Below are 19,955 nucleotides of genomic sequence, written 5' to 3'. Positions count from 1 at the left end.
AGCTTCAAAATACTTCGTTTAGTGTACTTACATTTTTATACAAGTTTATAAAAATGTGTGAATTTCCATTATAAGTAACGCGTAAGAAAGATACTCATTTCAATCTCTTTGCGGAATTTTCGAAAAAAGTCGCCATTACGGTCTTATGTCGCGGTGCTAATGCCAAACTTATTTATACACCTTTTTGGCTATCTAAAGCCAAAAGGATGTAGGTATATTTTTTTTCCGATGGCAATCGTTCCGTAGACTTATTTTCATATGGATAAACCCATTTGGCTTTAAACTTAGACAAACGCTCTGTTGGCTTAAAATTTTTTATTTTTTTTCGATATTTAACCTAAAATGGGCTTACGGAACGATTGATAATGAAAAAGAAAAAAAAATTAAAACTAAGAAATATAATAAGTATAGGCCCTTTTGGCATTATAGCACTGCGGTCGTTAATGCTCGCTGTAAAGACGCTTTTAAATCGAATCTTGAAAGCGCACGTATAATAGGACGTGAAACACGCTTTACATGCCATTGAACACGTCCGTTCAAATGGGGTACAAAACTGCGCGTGACTTTCATTGGTAAACGCGCATACTACCAGCGAAAAAACGCATATAAGTAATCGTGTTAGATTTGTATGTCATTGTCAGGGTCTGGATTCTCCATGATGGCCTTAAAATTTTCGGCAACTTCGGTTTGCCCAGGATAAGTCGAGATTACGCAAATTCGTACAGATCGCAGGCTATAACGAACGATAAGTGCACCTGAATTCTAAATTCTGAAAATCTCAATCATGGACTCGAAAGCTTGAAGGACTATGAAATTTTTTTTTGCGACACCAAAATTTTTGTTTGGTAACCGGAAATCAAATATTTCACTGTCTGATCATATGTTTTTCTCACAATCAGTGTAGGTTCAACGTAGCCATAGCGCGAAGCAACTAGATCTCCGTTCATGCTTAGAAAGAAGAACCTAAAGGAAAGTAAAAACTGCAGTCGGCTTCGCGTTAGGAAACAGTGAAAGATTTCTCGGGAAATCACCGCAGCCATACAAAATGCCGGAAGGTTGTACACAGTGTCGGGGTGCAAATTTCGTCGCGGGCTCACTCAAGCTGAATGCAAATTCAAACGGAGGTGCCGGCGGGACGACGACTTCGCCAACCTCCGAACCTTCAACAGGGAGAGTCCAAGTACGAGCAAAAATTCTTTATGGATCTGGAAAAGCCATCGCCAACATGCAGGCTCAGGAACGGGCCACGAGGCACTGACGGGGTAAAGTATAAGGACAATCGTTAATTCGCGTTATAGAGCATATGGGAGAACACCAAACATTCAGGAGATTATCAACTTCTGACTATAGTGAAGTATAATTTGAGGCCATTCGTCAAATACGTTCTATTTTTTGGACGATTTTAGACCCCCCCATGTACCATTGGTTCATTTGACCCCCTCCCCCGTAAATAATACGTCACAACTCTCGACTCCCTCACCCCGTTTAGTACCCCTTTTGGGTCTATTGATTAACAGAGTAAGATTGTCCACGTGAAACATATTCGAAGTATTGAAAATCGAAAATTTGGATAATCGAGGAGATTTTGTCGCCTAGCATTGAAAAGAGATAAGGGTGGCTGAAAATCAAGATTTCGAACATTACATCTTTCGTTCTTCTATTTTTGCATGTTTGAAATTTCGATATAACGTCTATTCGAAATAGCCCTTCATTTCTTTCTCTACGGAATTCTCGTGTCAAAACACGAATTCTATACACAAGAACCAAACGTCATATTTTTTAGACCCCTCCACTCCCCCCCAAAGCGAGCGTATTTGTTGAATGGTCCCTTATGGCGTGTCAGCGACATGATATATGCTCTGTCGCAGTATGATGGGAGAAGGTGATGTTTCAAGATACGGCCGGAAAAAAGTCTCAGTTTGAAATACGCCTGGAAAAGACGTGATTTCAAAAATGAAAAGGAAAATACGCCATTTCGAAAAACGACGGTAACAGATGCTAGTTTAAAATATGACCGGACTGTGAAGGCCGCTATTTGAAAATACGACTGTAAAATAGGCGATTTTAAAATAGGACTATGAAGGACGCTATTGTAAAATACGGCTGTAAAACAGGCTATTTCAAAATACGACGCTGAACGATGCGATTTCAAAATTCAAGTGGGTAAGACGCCACCTCAAATCACGACTACAGAAAATGCGCTCTCTCAAATTGTAACTGGAAAAGTCGCTATTTCAAGTATACAGTTATCTTCTCCGAGATTAAGTTAGCAACAGTTATGCGACCGAATGCTTGATATTCATTAAAAATTTTGCATGTATACAGGAAAAAACTTCAACGTTTACGGCAATTGGAATTCTTTGCAGTTAGAAGTATCTGTTCCGCCCAAGCTGAAATGCATTTACGTGTTGCTAATATTGAAAACATTTTCTGCTCCTAGTTTCAGGTGATTAATAGCATTCTTTTGATGCACTTCAACTTTGAGCCATAAAAAATAAAATGTTCCTTACAGTAGTATAATATATGCAGCCCGCGTATTCGAGATTAAATATAATTGAAACTGAATTTTTCATACACAGCATTTTGAAAATATAAATTTCTATCAAGATATTCAAATTCTTTTTCGCGGAATAAAAAAGAGAAGAATGTTGATATTTTTAAATAACTAGTCAAAACTATTGATATAAATTCAAATGTCTAAAAATTCATTAATCATCAGAAACTTTGGAATCAAGACATTCTGATAATTTGAAAAAAAAACGTCTGTACTGTTTTGGTAATTATTATCGTTTGTCACAACGGGAGAAATTCGACAATTCGAAGGCCAAGCGGATCGTATGAATGCTTTGGCTTACCATGATCAAAGCATAAAACATTCTCAACAATTAAAGTACGTAAAAATGCATCTTGACCGTACAGTAGTGTTAGAAACTTAATTTCAACGAAAATAAACGTATACTTGGCATAGCGTGTTTTTCAATCGCAATTTGAGATACCATATGTTATACCTCCGATTTGTGTTCCACTTGCCCTTAACTGTAATCCCTAAGACCTCGTTACTTTGGCAACACACAGGGTACACCAAATTCGCAAGTCACGGAATAAGGCGATTGGGCGGTTTGAGTGCAGCCTGACGAATCAGGAGTGCAGGGTTTAAATTTGCCTTCATCCACCGCGGATATGACTTGCATATACGGACGGATTTTTTCGGACAATACAGGTCCAGGACCTTAATCACGATATGTAAGGTCTGACGAGAGTCGGAGTGACTATAATATCAAAGAGTGAACCTCCGCCCGATTATAACAGTAAAAACGTGCAAAAACGTGGGACAAAAAATAAATTGAATAAAAATGAGGAACTGAAAAAAAAAAAAAAAAAAAAACACGCACTTGTTGCCCGAGGCATAGCATATCCTACGGATAAGATGGGCACTCTGAGTTGTTCGCGAGTTAGTTGATGCCCTGCCGTTCACCGGTTCACCGTCCGCCTATCATATTCAAGACTTTTCAATCATTGCGTTTCTGCGCTGTGCTTTATTCCACGTTGCTTGTTCTATTTTTTTATTTTTTTTGCTCTATCGGTCAAACATAGACAATTTTTATACAGAAATCAAGGGTGCGCGAAGATATTATGAATTTGTGAAAGATATAACTTGTTCACGCAGATTTCTTCGACGAGATGAGAACTGAAAATCTGTAAGTCTGACCACATCTTATTGTTCACTGCGGTATCAATTATAATTTAGCTGTACATTTACCTATAACGCTATGAAGTATTTGGAGGTGTCTAAAAGTATCGTTTAGGTACATTTGGGGAATCAAATAAAAATTAATTCATCTGTGGATGTGATTACAATTTACTTGCGGGCATTTCTTAATCTGAGATAAACAATTGTTGAACCCATAACTCTTCGCTTTGTACGACCAGGAAAAACCAAAGGCTATGCACTAAACCTTAATAGAGTATTTCTTTAAAAGGGAAACGGGACAACTACAATTTCGCCACCACTGGAAGAAATTATTCATTTATGGGCTAGAATTGGCTCTACGTTTCTATGTTATATATCAACATAAATTATTTCAACCTTAAGGGTAGTTTAGGCAACCCTTTCTACGCAAATTTAATTACAGAGCACACTTGCTGAAATTTTCGCTTATCGGTCAATTAAACAAGTAAAATAGTTACGAAATAATTATAACAACGTGACTACAACGATCTAATCTCGTATTTAGTTTACTGCAGACATTCGGAACCCACCTTCCAAAGTAACGACACGCATGTAAGACAACACACAGACAGCTTTCCCTTGTCAACGGAAATTGCATTTGATAATACAGCTCAGCTTCAAGTTTCTCTAACACGTTACGACAACTCGATGAATATGCAACGTTAGATTGACACACACTTTGCATCAAACGTACATTAATTGTAAGAAAGTCAAAGTCATGACCGAAGCAAAGCTGATGGCATTTATATGACATTTGTAGACAAAACTTTTGAACGAAAATCAATTTTGTGCGAATAATAAATGAGACACTAGCACAGGTTGTTGCGAATAGCCGAGTTTTTCACTACGAAAAATTACCGTTAAAACATCGGGTCAAATACCGAGTTCCTCTGCTACAGTAGAAGCCCAACAATTTACCTCTTCTGAACCCGATATCATTTTATTCATTCATATCATGCCTGCAGCACACTTAGATTATGACTGACTAATGTATCGTGAACTTTGAGTGTATTATTGTTGTTAAACACGTTTTCGCATTTTTTTTTTATCTGCGGGTGGAATCTTTAAAATAGATCAGTATAAGTACTAGCATAAGTCTGTTTTGTTGGGTGTATCCAAAGTTATTGTTTTTTCATTCGATGCGATGTTTTTCTTCTTAACAACTCCTGCAAATAACTTTTCATACTGTAAGTGGGACAGTATAAAATAGTTTCACAAATCAAGAGAAAATAGCCGTTTGTCCCAAAAAACAGTCCCATATTTTGTAGTCAGCGGGCTGCAAGGTAAATGCATGGAAAAATTTGCAATACAAATTTATGCACTCGAAGAAAGGAAAAGTGAGAAATGAAATAAGTAAAATAAAAGTCTTAGCAGAAAATAAAAATAGACATACTATATTTGTAGATAACAGTTAAAACCGTCATTTGTTAGATAATACCGTTGAAATGTATGAGAAAAAGTATTTCTTCTATTTCTTACGAGCTTTCAGTTTTGAAACTTAAAAATAACGTGCAAGGCTCTCAGATGTTGATTTGTCATATGTTATTGTACATCGACATCTTGAATAGTATCACATTTGACACTGTGCCATCTGAGTTTATAAAATGGTTTAATAATATTGTAGCTAAAAAACTGATATTGTAGATTTAGTATACGTGTCATATGTTAATCACCCGCAAAGGCCTTTTAAAATAGCGAGTTATAAGTGCACAGCTGACATAGTGGGATAAAAAAAAGAATTTCACGTACCAAAAGCGGTCCTTGTTCCAAATAATTAAAAAAAAATTTAATATTTTGATATTTTTGAACATGGACTGATTGCTGAGATTTTTATTAAAATTTGTTTCGGCAGTTTTGTTCATAATTACACGTTGATGAAAATGTGCACAAAATTTCAAATTTTTCTGAATTTCGTGAACTCAGTATCCAATAATCTTATGATTGGGAGTGAATCGGAGTATTATGTATAATCGAGGGGCTAGTCACTTCGGAGTATACTCGCTTCTTACTTGAGGTACAAATCTCGCCGGCAACGAGTATCGACGAGTATCGACGAGTATCGACGAGTATTGCCGAGACTTTGGATAGATAACCAAACTAAGTTGATCAAGGTTACTACCTTAAGTAAGAATCGAGTATACTCGGGAGTGACTAGCCCCTCGTGTATAAGAATGGTTGCGAGATGAGAAATTCTAAGAAGTTGCAACTTCTTTACCTTGCGAGAAAATTTATTTGGTGGACGCGTTTATTTTCTTGACTTTTCCGAAATTTATTTCCTTGCACTGCTCCAAGGAGCAGGTTTTCACTGCAAAATATTTTTGGCCTTAAATATTCGGACCGTTCGCAATTAGTAGTCGAAATCTTGACCTATTCCCAATTCCTTACATCGGACGTTGAACTGCATAATAAAAAAAAAAAATTGCACACGACAGTAAAACTTTTACCAAAATACAGGTTTTTTTAATGTAAACCTGTTATTACCGCTGTAAGAATTCCCGTATGTTCATCTGGCATGCGATTTATTATACCAACCTATATTGAAACGTGCCTCAAACGTTTACTCGACTAATAATAAATCTCTCGTAATGTGCAGACCCGTTTTCATCGTCCTTTTACTGGCATCACCGACCTTCGCACGCAACACAAAATACAACGCATCGAGTTCTCCTTCCTCCATCGAAATCGGAGCCGATACAAATGGCCAAGAAGTACAAAACACACTAACACCCACCGAAGCGAAAACCAAAGAACTAGCCAAGGCTGAAACAAATCCAACCAGGACTCCAGGAACCAGCGATGACGTTACAACGCACCATGGTGCCGCAGGTTTCGGCGTGAATAACAGCGAGCAGGAATCAACGACAGCCAGAATCCTGAAATCAGACAACGGAGCGGTGACCTCTTCGTCGAGGATCACGAGTGGGAATAACCAAAGCGTAAAATTTATCCCCGTTGGGAAAGACTTGACGAACGTTTCAAAAAACGGAGCAATTGAGAACAACTTGTCCGCGAAGAGTAAGCCTGTTCCTTACCCCGTGAGAAGAGACTTGGGGCATTTGGAATCGCAAGAAAAAGGAGCCGGAATCGAGTCGGAGTTTATGAAGGTCTCGACAGTGAATGGCAAGGCATCCTCTAAAACGTTCCCGCGGACTTTGAACCCCTACCGTGAAACTCCTGACAACCTTTCCAAGATTCTACTCTACCCTATCAACGGTACAACCGCCGTTTACCGCGAGACAACCTTCAAGCCAATTTTGCCGGACGGGTTGATAAAGAAGACGGTAGACGCGAACAATGGCCAGGATGACAGCTATCTTCCATTTTCGAGTTGGAGTAGGATGGCTGCTGAAGATATAGACGTCAGAAAACCAGACGACGAGAGGCACGTGCCCGCCAATGAGAACCTCGAGTCAATAGACGCAGATGTCATCGAAGCTACCAACTTCGGGCTCGAGGCCATGAACAACCTGTACTACATCACCGAGCCAAAACTATTCTCAATGGGTCAGTAGTTGCGTAGGTACTCCATACCTTCCGTGAAGTATACAGAGAGCAAGTGGTGAAACTTAGCAGGCTGAGCATGCGCATAATAATTGCACCCCATTTGTCGGTGCGATCGTATCGTACTGCGATGATGTTTTCGTCTGCGAGTCGAATTAGTACATCACTTATTTGAGGTTTGCTTAAAGAGGGTGAATTTATTGGGAATTGACCAATTATTAAATTCGATTGGACTTTCTTTCATTCAAAAGTACGTAGATCAAGTTTTCTTTACTTTTTTTTCATTGGTATTAGTTGGTTGACAGGAAGAATTGTTATTGACAATAACGTCAACTATTTCACTTCGTGATATCTTTTGCGGCTCCTACGATATCTGAAAGAGGGCTTAACCGATTTACTTCAAATTTAGAGTCAGACGGTCAATCTGCTAAGTTTTACCGTTGCCATTCAGCATTTCAAATTTGCGTTCCATATCAAGGCCCTCAGGCGCGGCGTGTCTTCCTGCTTTGAATCAGACAGTGATGGTATAGCTAGAAGGTGTTTACTTCTTATTTATCGATCGTTAAGATAGCGCGCATGGACAGATTCAGGAACGCAGTTCCGTTACTGTGAGCCAACTATTATTACGATCGTTAATTATTGATTATGAGTTGTAGAGAACCCGCCCGTGAGCTCGATTCATATACCAGACTAACTGTGAGTTGAACTAGGTCAGGAGGTTCTACATGAAAATCGCAACTTGTGTGCATCTGTTTCTGATATGGTCACTCTACTTCATGTTTGAGACGTTAACTATATGCTAATTTAATCGGTGCAAATTTGAAAACCACTGTTATTTTTTTACTGTATGTTCGTCGTTCTAGTCTATTTACTATCGTTATTTGGTTACCAGCTAGGTTATTCATTGATATTTAACATTTGCAGGATTGTTTCTAACCGACGACAACCCAGCACACTACGTAGCCGCGTTCAACGATCAGTCTGAAGAAGCCAGACAGCTTGCGAGATTCGGATTTGCCGCGCTTGAAAGCGCCAAATCGTTTGTTAGCAAGTGAGTCAAGAAACCTTTATTAAGAAACTTTATTTTAAAAACTTTAGTTAGAAATGTGAAAATCCAAAGATTGCTCATCAAAATCTCTCAGGATGTGTACTCGTTGAGTACCCTTTCTTTCCTAGTAAAAAGATGGATTGGTAATCACTACTTGATACATCTGCGTTAATTTACCGCTTGAGTTATCGCTATCGGGCTTCTGTGCAAAACAGGTTATCCCGAGAGAGATGAATCTATCACGTCATATAAACTAAACCCATGGTGGCGAATGCGAAACAAAAATTTTGTGATTGTAACTAATTAGTTATCTTAACTAGCTACATTTCATACGGAGAATATCTATAAGTTGTAGTGGCAAAATAATCGTTTGGCATTCATCGTCGATTTAGGTGATACATTTCGAAACTTCTTCACCTTCGACACAAAAGTACAATAATCTACTATCCACTGATGTGATCTCTTGGGTCGCCTTACAGACATCCAAAAATAAGCAGAACGGAGACACTCATTAAAACCACACGACGCACGGCGCTCCATCGTCAATGTCCTCGACGGGGAATTCCCCCGTGTCCTCCGGCAAGCCTGAGATATCGCACGAGCGACGGTAGCTGCAACAACCCGAATGAACTTTGGTGGGGTTCAGCTATGTCGGCAATGCAAAGGTACGCCGGTTTTATTTGTATCAAAGTTCGCCATAACGAGATCACTGTGCAACAAAAATGGATTATTTTTCAGCGTGACGAACTGGGCTGACCGTCTGGTTGCAATATAGATCAATTCTCTGACACCGAATACAATTTGGTTATGTCGCGTGTTCGAGAAGATTGGATCTGCATGAAGCAAACACTTTTTTGTCCAACCTGCACCGAAAGTTTGCCTTTGCGCGCAAAGTGGCTTTTTCCCGACCGGTGACAAATGAGCGGGCGCAAAATGCTGGTGGGCGCAAATAACGTATCGTAAGCGAGCGCAAAATGAATTGGTCTACCGCTTCTTCGGTGCACTCAAAGGCAAACTTTCGGTACAGGTTGTGGACAAAAAGTATCGTGTGCGCCATGGGCGGAAAGCGATATAGGTTCGTGCGAGTTTCAGCTGAGCCTCGCACCCACGTCAATCGCTCATTTTCCGCCCTAGATACACAACGTACTATTCTTGCTTCGTGGAATAACGAAATTGGCCCAATCAAGGGTAATGAAAAAGTTACTCATATATAACTGCATCAATTTTCGCAGGCTTCTAAATGCTGCCTATGATGACGGGATTCAATCCATTCGCAGATCTACGAATGGAACATTGCTACCGAGTGCCAGAGAAATATCCAGCTTTATTCACCAAGACCACGATATTCCTCTGGCTTCTGTTACTCACATGTTGATGCAGTGGGGGCAATTTGTCGATCATGATGTCACCGGTTAGTTACGAAACTGTTGTACAAATTGAAAATGCAGTATTCACTTCGTATACCGTAGATCAATGAACGCTGATCTTTTTGATGCGCTTCTCTTTAGCAACCGGACAGGGCAGAGCTTTCAACGGAACTGTTCCTCAATGTTGTTTGAACGGAGGAGGATCTTTCCAGCCTCCAGATTTCATGGTAATATCCACATCACCACGAAATGCTTTTTTCTTTGTTAATTATCTTCGTATCCAAATACGAGTGACCGGCGAAAAATGACGTATCTGCATCGCAAGGTTTGAGCCGCTCAGCGATTAGATCCTGGTTGTTATTGCGCGTAGTATATTCGTCATATTCGATATAAACAACTGCTTATGGTTGCCGTGAAACAATGAAACATAGTTCAAACAAACGTTGCTCTAACGTAAATGTTTTGTTATTGGTATTATACAAGGCCGACACGTGACAGAAATTACGGATTTAAGAGTAATAATATCATGCAGAAAACTATACACGTTATGTATAAACTTTTTTCAATCATGATGGCATTAGGCCAAGAAGTCACATTATACGTATCGGAGGTTTTTGAGGCGAAATGATCATATATGGCCTAGTGTACCACAGGAGGAAATGCATTCTGCGACGGCAAATTTTTTCGGCAAGTCAGTTACGTTGGTAATGCAGATTCAGCCTGTAGAAGCCGTCCGACCGCGACAGTAGCACTGCGTGGCTGAATCTACATTGCTCACGTAAATGATTTACTGATGAAGTTAGACATCTCAGAATCCATTTCCCCAAGTGTACTTCGAAATTAGGCAATTTAATTATTGTATTTCAAAATTAATGGGCTAAACGAGTTCGCAATAAAAGTAGCACAAACGGTGCTAGTCAAAAATAAAACATAACTTACAGCAACTCGACTATAAAATAAACTCACTGTGTTTAAAAAAATATTGTGCACAGAAGAGTGAAAATGATCATTAGGCACTAATCCACTTTTACCCAATTTTCCCTGAGGGGAATTACTTTACCTTAGTCACTCTTATTAAAAATGGACCAAAAAACAGGTATCAAAGTATCTTGTCAATTTTCCAAATGCTCAGGTCATACCAATCATTTCAATGACGCACGCTTTAGTTGCCGAGATGAAATACCTCTGCATGGTTGCCTTTCGTGGATGACGTATTAATTGATTGAAACAGTAACGGTAGTCGTGATATCTGGCATCCATCAACCAAATTCTAGAATTTACCTATTTTCTTATCGAGGGCGTAAAGTTTTAGACCCCAGTGCGATCCGCCACATAACGGACGACGAAGCGGATACGAGTGCCCGGCGTGATAGGACGAGGGTGTAAAGTATTACGCCTATAATAAGAACAGTATTTGTCGTCATGAAAAGCGGAAAATGGAACTTTACGCCGGCGCTCGGATCTTAAAATCCCGCGTCGCGCCTACGCAGGATGAAAAATACTGTTCGCATTACGGGTATAACACTTGAGGATGTAAAACTTTATGACCTTGAAACGAAAATAGCTATTTCGTTCTACGTAGGTGTAAAATAGGATTTTATGTTACGGACGCGGGCATAAAATACCGTTTTGGCGTACTATAATGAAATAGCTGTTTTTGTATCAAGGGCGTAAAATACGACTTTACACCCTAAATGTTGCGCAATCACACAGGGCGCTTAATTCAAAGTAGTACGCCCGAGATGCGAACAATATTTTTCGTCATGATGGGTGTAGAGTACGCAACTAACGTACCATACATGAATAGGGGTGAATTGGAACAAAAGAAATTTGACACAACTTATATTACACATAACCGTGAGAGAAACGGATTTTGAGTACCAACCAGGGGGGTCAATTATTTATTCATTAATAAATAACTTATCTATTACAAATAATCATAAAGGCGATTGAAATGGCCGCAGAGTCGTTTTTGTAAAAAAAATTTTCACTTTACGCTCACTAGGCGCAAAATCCAACTTTATGCCCGAAAACCATGAACGTTTTCTCGACCTTCACCCGTACTGTAACCAAAATTTATTTTCGTAGCATCCCGAGTGTCTGCCCATTCCTGTACCGGCTACGGACAGGTTCTACGGTCCTCTGGGTGTGAGATGTTTAGAATTTGTTCGAAGCGGACCAGCGCCACGTGAGGACTGTGGATTCGGTCCCAGGGACCAACTCTCCGGGGTTACGAGTTACTTGGATGCGTCCACCGTATATGGCAGCAACGTACAGACAAGCGACAGTCTAAGACTCTTCAGGAATGGTTAGTCTAGATTCTATTAAATTTTATCACACATAAATAGTAGTAGCACTATAAATGGTAAACCAAATATATCCTTCGGGTTTTTCCGATAGAGTAAAATCATAGTAATTAATTATATAGTCTGGAATCCGGTTAGGGTTTGAGTTCCACTACACGATCTTTCCTAAACTATAAACGACTTGAAAAAAAACAGAACGAAGTCAAATTAATGCGTAAAAATCTTGGTACTGTCTGGATGGTCTGCGATAATTCAATCAATAATAATAAATAAGTACGAAGTCCTTTCATCGACATCCGAATGCTTCGAATTCATTACTTTGTCGAAAAATTTTCAATCCTGTAGTTATGCATCTACAGTTAATCGAAAATTTATTCTCTAATAAATACGCTACAAAGCCATAAATAGTGCCTACAGTAGAAGTAGAACATCCAAAGTCACGCCAACCATAACGGACTTCTGTTATACAGTTTCTGTAACAAAAAGTGAACAAACTTATCAACAACCTCGATGCCATAGATTGGCAGGCTTCTTACAATGAACAAGTATCTACCTACATTACAGTGATCGAAAAAATGCGACTTGATTTTCCGAAAATTTATCTCTCAAAATGCCTTTAGATAAAAAATATCACTTCATGTAAACGGTATACCTCAATGTCAATAAGTAGCTATAATTTGATTTACCTAAAGATTTACAAGAATCATAATTTTTCCTGTCTTGACTGTATTTTGTTGAGAAAGAGGTGATAACTTAAGATTTAAAAATATGGATATCTGGCAAAATTCACCGCATTAAGATTTGACCCCAGAAAGCCAGGAAGTAGGTACATATTAATAGTTACCCGTCATCAACACCGAACACGCTATTGGATACTGATTTAACGTATTTATTTTTTCGTACAGACTGAAAAAAAATCCACATATGAGGAAGCTATGACCGAATAAAAATTTACAATTTACTTTACAAATTACTCAACGAAATTTAATAATTTGCTTCACTTTTGGGCTAAAGAATTCAACTTCAATTAGCAGTATTAATTTTTTTTTAAGTTTTCTAAGTATAATTCATATAATTTACTGTGTAGGTTTTTTGTTAATGTCTATTCTTTAGCTAGTTAATACCCCGACTCCGTGCACAGGAAATGATTCCTCCTGGGGGCGTCAATATACTGATGATATTAATTTGTTATTACGTAGTATTATTGTATTGATGGTATATCTTGGATAATTGGAAGAAATAAATAAATAAATCTAATAAGTGCTAGCTGCTTTTTCTCAAGCGGTCTGCACGCCCAAAGACTTTGAATTTTAGAATATCTTATCACTTAAATATCAAAATATCCTTGAAAAATTTGAATATCTTCATTCCTGTTACTTTTCTGGGTTTCAGAAAGCTTGTAGGAATTATACCATTCTTCAAAATGTGTTGAAATTTGTTAGAAATTTAGTACACCGTATTTTGGAAACTCAAATTATTGAAAATCTGTTTTTACACGGATAAAAATTATTGGATTTACATGCGTGATGATGATTATATGGATAGCACTTTTCTAAAGAAGGAATTAGAAGGTTTATGGTGAGAATTACTTATTAGTAGAGGTGCGCGGGTACCCGAAATTTCGGGTACTCGAACTCGGGTTCGGGCCGGGTTTGCATCGGGTCGAGTTTCTTGGTAAACCCGGAATCTTCGGGTAATTCGAAAACTTCGGGTAATCTAAAATCTTTGGGTAGTTCGAAAACTTCGGGTCATCCGAAAGTTTCGGGTAATCCGGAATTTTTGGTACTCCGAAATTTTCGGGTACCCGACCTGAAAGTAATCCATTTTACCCAACCCGACCCGCCACGAAGAATTTCAGTACCCGCACACCCCTACTTATTAGTATGTTAAAATTACATTCGCGAACGTTCTGTGAACTTGTCAAATACTGAAATTGAAGTAATTTTTAATCCAAAAAATGCTACCCATATTATTACCGTTGCGCATGTAAATCCAATAGGTTTTTTTTTTATACCGTGACACGCAATAGAGTCCAGAAAATGTTTTGTTTCGCTAAGACCATTTGAATCTTTCGAAAGGTAACCTACGTTCTTTGTTCCAAAGAATATATATAAAAACACGAAATAACAGTATTGCTGTGATTCTAGCCTAGAAATTCTTAATTGAAAGGATCGACTTTTGTCCTTTTGATAATATTTTAGGTAGTTTATTTTCGTAAAATTGAAATTCCAGTTTATTCAGAGCACACAGATCTACAAGTTGGTTAATTGATACGTTGCCTCTTGTGCTAATTTTCAGGCCTTCTACAATACGGAAAAATTCAATCGAGGAAGCCCCTACTTCCCAGACAGGGAAGTGATCTATGCAGACGTGGGTCTTTAGACACAAACTGCTTCCGAGCAGGAGATGGTCGACTTACTGAACAGCCGGCGTTGATATCATTGCACGTTATATTCCTCCGGCAACACAATAGAATCGCGACCGAATTGGCAGCACTGAATCCACACTGGAGCGATGAAAAATTGTTTCAAGAAACAAGACGAATTATCGGAGCCATTGTACAGCATATTACGTATCGCGAATTTCTCCCCATTGTATTAGGTATGTGTACCGGAAAACAGTAAATGCCGTTTATTTGCCCTCAAAGCAGGACTGCCAAATCATTTAAAAAAAAATTTATCTAGGTCCCGAAGTCATCAAAGCTTTCGATTTGGAAATTAAGAGGAAAGGGTACTACGAAGGGTACGATTCCACGGTCAACCCGAATATAGCTAATGCTTTCGCTGCTGCGGCCTATCGATTTGGTCACTCTTTGGTTCAGCGTAGTTTTGTCAGATACGATACTAATCATCGTCCAATATTCAACAGTACGTATATTTATATCTACACATATCCATTTATGCATCCATCGATCGATCAAAACTTGAAAGTCATCGTTTTATACTCCAGACGTTACAATCCATGATGAATTCAACAATCCTGTGAACCTCCACACCGTTGGTGCCTTAGACCGTCTTCTTCTCGGTCTAATAAACCAGCCATCTCAAAAAAGAGACGAGTTCATAACAGAAGAATTGACAAACCACTTGTTCGAAACCCCGGGTTTTGGATTCGGGATGGACCTTGCCTCTTTGAACATCCAGCGAGGAAGAGACCACGGGTTGCCACCTTATGTAGACTGGCGCGAACCCTGCGGTCTGTCGCCAGTTAGAATCTGGGAAGATTTGAATCGTGTCATGCCAGCGTCGGTAGCAAAGAAATTTAGATTTCTCTACTCCTCCGTCGAAGACATAGACCTGTTCCCAGCTGGATTATCTGAAAAACCAGTTCCCGGTGGGCTTGTGGGGCCAACGTTTGCCTGCATAATTGCACAGCAGTTCAGCAATCTTCGTAAGGGAGATAGGTTCTGGTACGAAAATCCAAATAGAGAGAGTAGTTTCACCGCCGCACAGCTACAGCAGATCAAGCGCATCACACTTGCGCAAATATTGTGTAAAAGTACGGAAAGCATTGAAACTATTCAGCCGTTCGTCTTTTTGACACCAGACACGGCAAGGAATGACAGAATTCCATGCGACACTGAGATCATTGGTACTTTTAACTTAGATCCCTGGGCTGAGAGATTGCCACCAGAACAACGATCCAAACACAGAAAGAGAACAAGAATTAGCTCAACGATTCGTAAGGAAAACAGAAGAAACAATCATCTGAAAGACGAAACTAACGATAGCAATTCACAAGCCGAATTAATCAGTCCAACCGTAGAACATGAAAGCGCTGAAGCGCAAGCAAGAGTCAGCTCAGAGGAAAAGTCGTTCTTCCCATTTTTTAAACCGGTGAGGACTGGTGTGAATCAGCAAAACAAAGTTGTGATAAGACGGCCCTTGGATACGCATGAAAATCTTACCATACTTGTGCAAAACCACGCGGTGAACTCACCGGTTTTTGTAAGTGATTCAATAAAAGGGAGCAATTTTCAGTTCACCCAGTCCAACGATGATCGGTACAAGCCGAACTACGTATCGACTGCCAGGCCGATTGAGAGACCAGTGACATACGACGACTGGTACACGTCGCCAAGGCCGATCTACTATGACGACACTGAGCCCAACCCCGTTTCCATACCGCAGATGACCCATAGGCCAGTGCCAAGGCCTAAACCGAAGCCTCAATCGAAGCCATCGAGCTATGGGAACCCCACATCTTACCCGAGACCTTACATCCCACAGGGTTTTAATGACCCCAGCAATCCGAACCCCCCAAACTACGGTTTCGCTTCTCGACCAACAAACAACTATGCGCCGAGCAATTCTTTTTTCGATGCGTTTCCCGCCACCACAACTCAGAGACCAACTCTTTACACTTTTTATACGACTTACAAAAAGCCCATCCCGACACAACGTCCCGATCCCTACTATTATGAACAAAACCGACCTCAGAGTGACAAGAACCAGTATCATCAGTACCAGCAGCATGATTCTTTCTCGGAACCCCAGGGTTACCATGAGCCTTCTAATCCATCTACCCCTTCCTATTCCGTGGTGAAGCCGGTCCATGAAGCTGACGATCAAATCGTTCCCCAGAAACCGATCTACGACCAAAGCTGGACCTCGGATACGACCTACGAATACAGTTGGAACAGTAGACCAAGTCAAAGTGATACTGGGGGGTGGGCTGATGTTTCTGTTGAACCCTTAGTTAAGCCATCTTACGGAAAACCGTCGCAAACCAGACCGGCATCTCCACCGTCGAGACCGGATGGTGGGTATTGGACTGAGTATTCGGCAACAACGAAGAAGTATCTTACGCCCCATCATTACTACGACACAGAGTATCAGATACACAATGCCGAGGCGAACATCAACCCCAGACCGTTCAAAAAACAGGGCGTTAGCATAATCACTGAGATCGATAACGGAAGTCATTACCCCAGCAAACAGAGACAACCGGTTCAGAATGAGAGGGACATTCCAAAACCGTTGCACCAGGTGGGACGTGATCACCCTGCTGACGTTGCAGAACACAAGAATACGTACGAGATTGAATTGATCCATCAAATTTCAGACGAACGAAAGAGACCAGGACAGCTGTACTACGAAAAAAATGTTTTGCACCGGTATCCGGACGAAAACTTAACTGCAATTAAAGATATAAGTAACGGCTATGTCAATGCGCCGTATGATTTGAATAAAAACATTGGCAGTTACAAAAACAAACACGACGGGATCATAGTCGACAGAATTATTTTTGACAGTAAATACCAAATCGAAAAATTGGATCCTAACAGAGGCGGAGGTCCTGGTCCAACGGCAGACATGGAGACAAAAGCCCAAGTGTCTCGCGATGAACCTAAGCTGACCACCACAGCTACAATCGTCCTGGAGGAGCCAGACAGTGAGTACTACGACGGTGGAGATGACTACGACGATGACGAGGGGGAAGAAATGGTTGGCGCGTATTCAGAAAAATCAGAACACTTTGTTGCCTCAGATATACTGACAAGGTATGTCACTTACTGCTAATCGAAAGTGTGTATTTCTCTAGATTTGTGAGCAGAGAATCGGTTTTGGGATAATGATTAGGTAACTTGATTCGATCTAAAGTGTATATACCTGTATCCACTTGCTACCGTGTACAGGTCTGACTCTGAGGCCAAATTATAATTGGTACCGGAAACATCGCTATTCAGACAGATCCAAACTAAGGTTTTCGGGTACGACAAAGTCGGCCTTTACCTATACCAATTTTTTGATGATTATCATTCGAAAACCAATCAACTTTCAATATTCTATAAGTTGGTGGCAATTCTAATGGATAATATGATTCAATTTTCAGTCACATCGAATGGATAAACGTGAACGAGAATTGTAGCTTAACATCAAACCCTGAAATGCCGAACCTCGTGTCTGATGGACTCGTTGGTACCAGGGAAATACCCAAGCCTTTGAAACAACGTAAGCCAGCCTCATAGAATGCAGCGTTCATCTCGCTGGAATTTAAGAATTATACCTATAAATCAATTGATCGTGGAATTGATAAATTCATGATTCAGCGATCATTGGCTTGTACTTACACTAGATTAGAAATCGTATTACTTAACTCCATTAAACCACTATTTATTATATCTAGGTATACGATATGTGTGTACAATAATTTCAATAAAAAATCAACTCCATCGTTTATCCATTTCCCAATACTATATTACGGTCTGAGAGAAATGCTGTAAGTTGATTATGATTCACTGCGTGATTTGGTTTTTGTACTCTTGATTTCTGTATCCTAATGTATTAGAATCCAGTAAATTTACTAAATGGCTCCTCAGGTCTTCACGTTTAACTCACCAATTTCTAGAAGCTTGTTAGATTTAGGTCGTGCCAACAATTGCTATACATGCCTGATTAAAATAATTATTTTTAATAACACTCGGGTTAGATACACATTTATTTACACAATATCCTGAAAGTTCTTAGTGGTAAGGTTTACAATATATGCTTCAATTAAATGATGGCTATCACTTACCACAGTCATACAACTGTTAATGAGTGTCGGAGGTTCTCAATACAAATTCTAAGATTTTTATTCTGTTCTCTATGATTTTTAAAAGGTTCTGTTCTGTAAAACGTTTAAATGTCTTCTATATCGGGTTGGACGGATCAAAAGGTAGGAGTTCAAAAAGAGTCGCGTTTTCTCGCGAGCCTAAGATGGTTGACTAAGACTGTTCAAGATCAGTGATCGCCCATCGCGTCAAGTGCACAAAAACAAAAAAAAACGCGTGCAGGCCTACGTACTATCTTTTTCCACGATGAGAAGCCTTCTAGTCTCCCCAGCCAAATTATTATCACATATTTCGCCCCTCTCACAATGAAATTCGATATTTGACAAGATCTGTACTATTCTAGATCTTTAGAGCATTCATCTAAGCCATATATCAATACGATCGATGTACAGAGAGCCAAAATATACCACTTGCAAGATTTCCAACATCGTCGAAATTGTCAGTTCGATCAAGAATTCATTCTATTTCAGACCTCAAGACTTGATGCATAACATACGCTTGAACTGTACACTCATACCTTGCCTTATGGCCTAGATAAATTCCAGAAAAGTTGGCCGTAGAGCAAAAAGCCGCACGACAATTGAATTATTTTCATACAAACCCATACAAATTCAATTGAATCTATTTCAATTTTTCATAAAAGAATATAGTTTTTAGTTCATAAAGCATTTTGCTCTTTTTATTTCCTAAAAAAAAAAAACCGCGTGTCGATCGCTTGCGCTCTGTCGATAATAACGTAACGTGGTAGTACGGTATACGATTAAATTTCGTAAACAATTCATCAGCCTTGTGACATATGATGCTAATGAACAGATGGAAAAAATATTAGAGCCAGTGTTGAAAAGCTCGCAATTATAAGGAATAAACCGGCGAACATCATTTATATCGATTTTTTATTTATAATAATGTTGCGGCGTAAGAACTGGACCGAGTGTGGCTTCGCTTTCTTGAAAAATGATGCCTTCACTTTCAGAGTTATAAAAGCATAGTTCTTGAAATAGTTGGGATAATGAGTAAGTAAGGAAGCATTTGAACGTGCTCTAAAACGAACGTGTGAAAAATCTATAAGATACACTTAACACGAAAGAAGAGTTGCCAGTCAGATAATAATCAAAAAATTATTCTACTAAGAAGTCTGCCGCCTAGCTATTATTTTGAGCTTTATGTGAGTAAATTTGTGTGACGCAGAACAGCATGCTTCGTGGGATACATTTTCATTCCATCAGTCATGAAGTAATATGCAATGCGACGGCGATAAGAGGTAAAATTAGAGAGTACCAAAACATGAATTATCATCAGTTCTCATATGAACGACTCGAACAAAGGCTATGCTGACACACGTAATAGAATAAAAGCCTCAGGGCTTTCTGCGATGGCACGGTTGTTTTCCATGCAATTAAAAAACTACATTTATCACATCAATCTAACCTCGATCCCTAACTTCGAA

General features: G+C 39.4%; 1 protein-coding gene across 2 annotated transcripts; it reads left to right on the top strand.

Moving 5' to 3' along the window:
- Positions 1 to 1,028: 1,028 nt before the first annotated feature.
- Positions 1,029 to 18,935, top strand: LOC124177851. 2 transcript variants are annotated; one of them, XM_046560720.1, is made up of 11 exons: positions 1,029 to 1,262; positions 6,324 to 7,234; positions 8,156 to 8,282; positions 8,759 to 8,944; positions 9,512 to 9,690; positions 9,788 to 9,873; positions 11,735 to 11,954; positions 14,251 to 14,553; positions 14,637 to 14,819; positions 14,902 to 17,455; positions 17,788 to 18,935. In XM_046560720.1, exons 2-11 carry the CDS (start codon positions 6,829 to 6,831, stop codon positions 17,921 to 17,923), a joined length of 4,380 nt encoding a protein of 1,459 aa, XP_046416676.1. In that variant the 5' UTR covers positions 1,029 to 1,262; positions 6,324 to 6,828; the 3' UTR covers positions 17,924 to 18,935. The 2 variants fall into 2 exon arrangements, with proteins under 2 accessions (XP_046416676.1, XP_046416675.1); XM_046560719.1 differs by lacking the exon at positions 1,029 to 1,262 and adding an exon at positions 3,467 to 3,698.
- Positions 18,936 to 19,955: the final 1,020 nt, after the last annotated feature.

Source organism: Neodiprion fabricii, chromosome 3 (assembly GCF_021155785.1).
Source record: "Neodiprion fabricii isolate iyNeoFabr1 chromosome 3, iyNeoFabr1.1, whole genome shotgun sequence".
Taxonomy (NCBI): Eukaryota; Metazoa; Arthropoda; class Insecta; order Hymenoptera; family Diprionidae; genus Neodiprion; species Neodiprion fabricii.
Note: the sequence above shows the minus strand (reverse complement) of the source record. Positions and strands in the feature narration are given on the sequence as shown.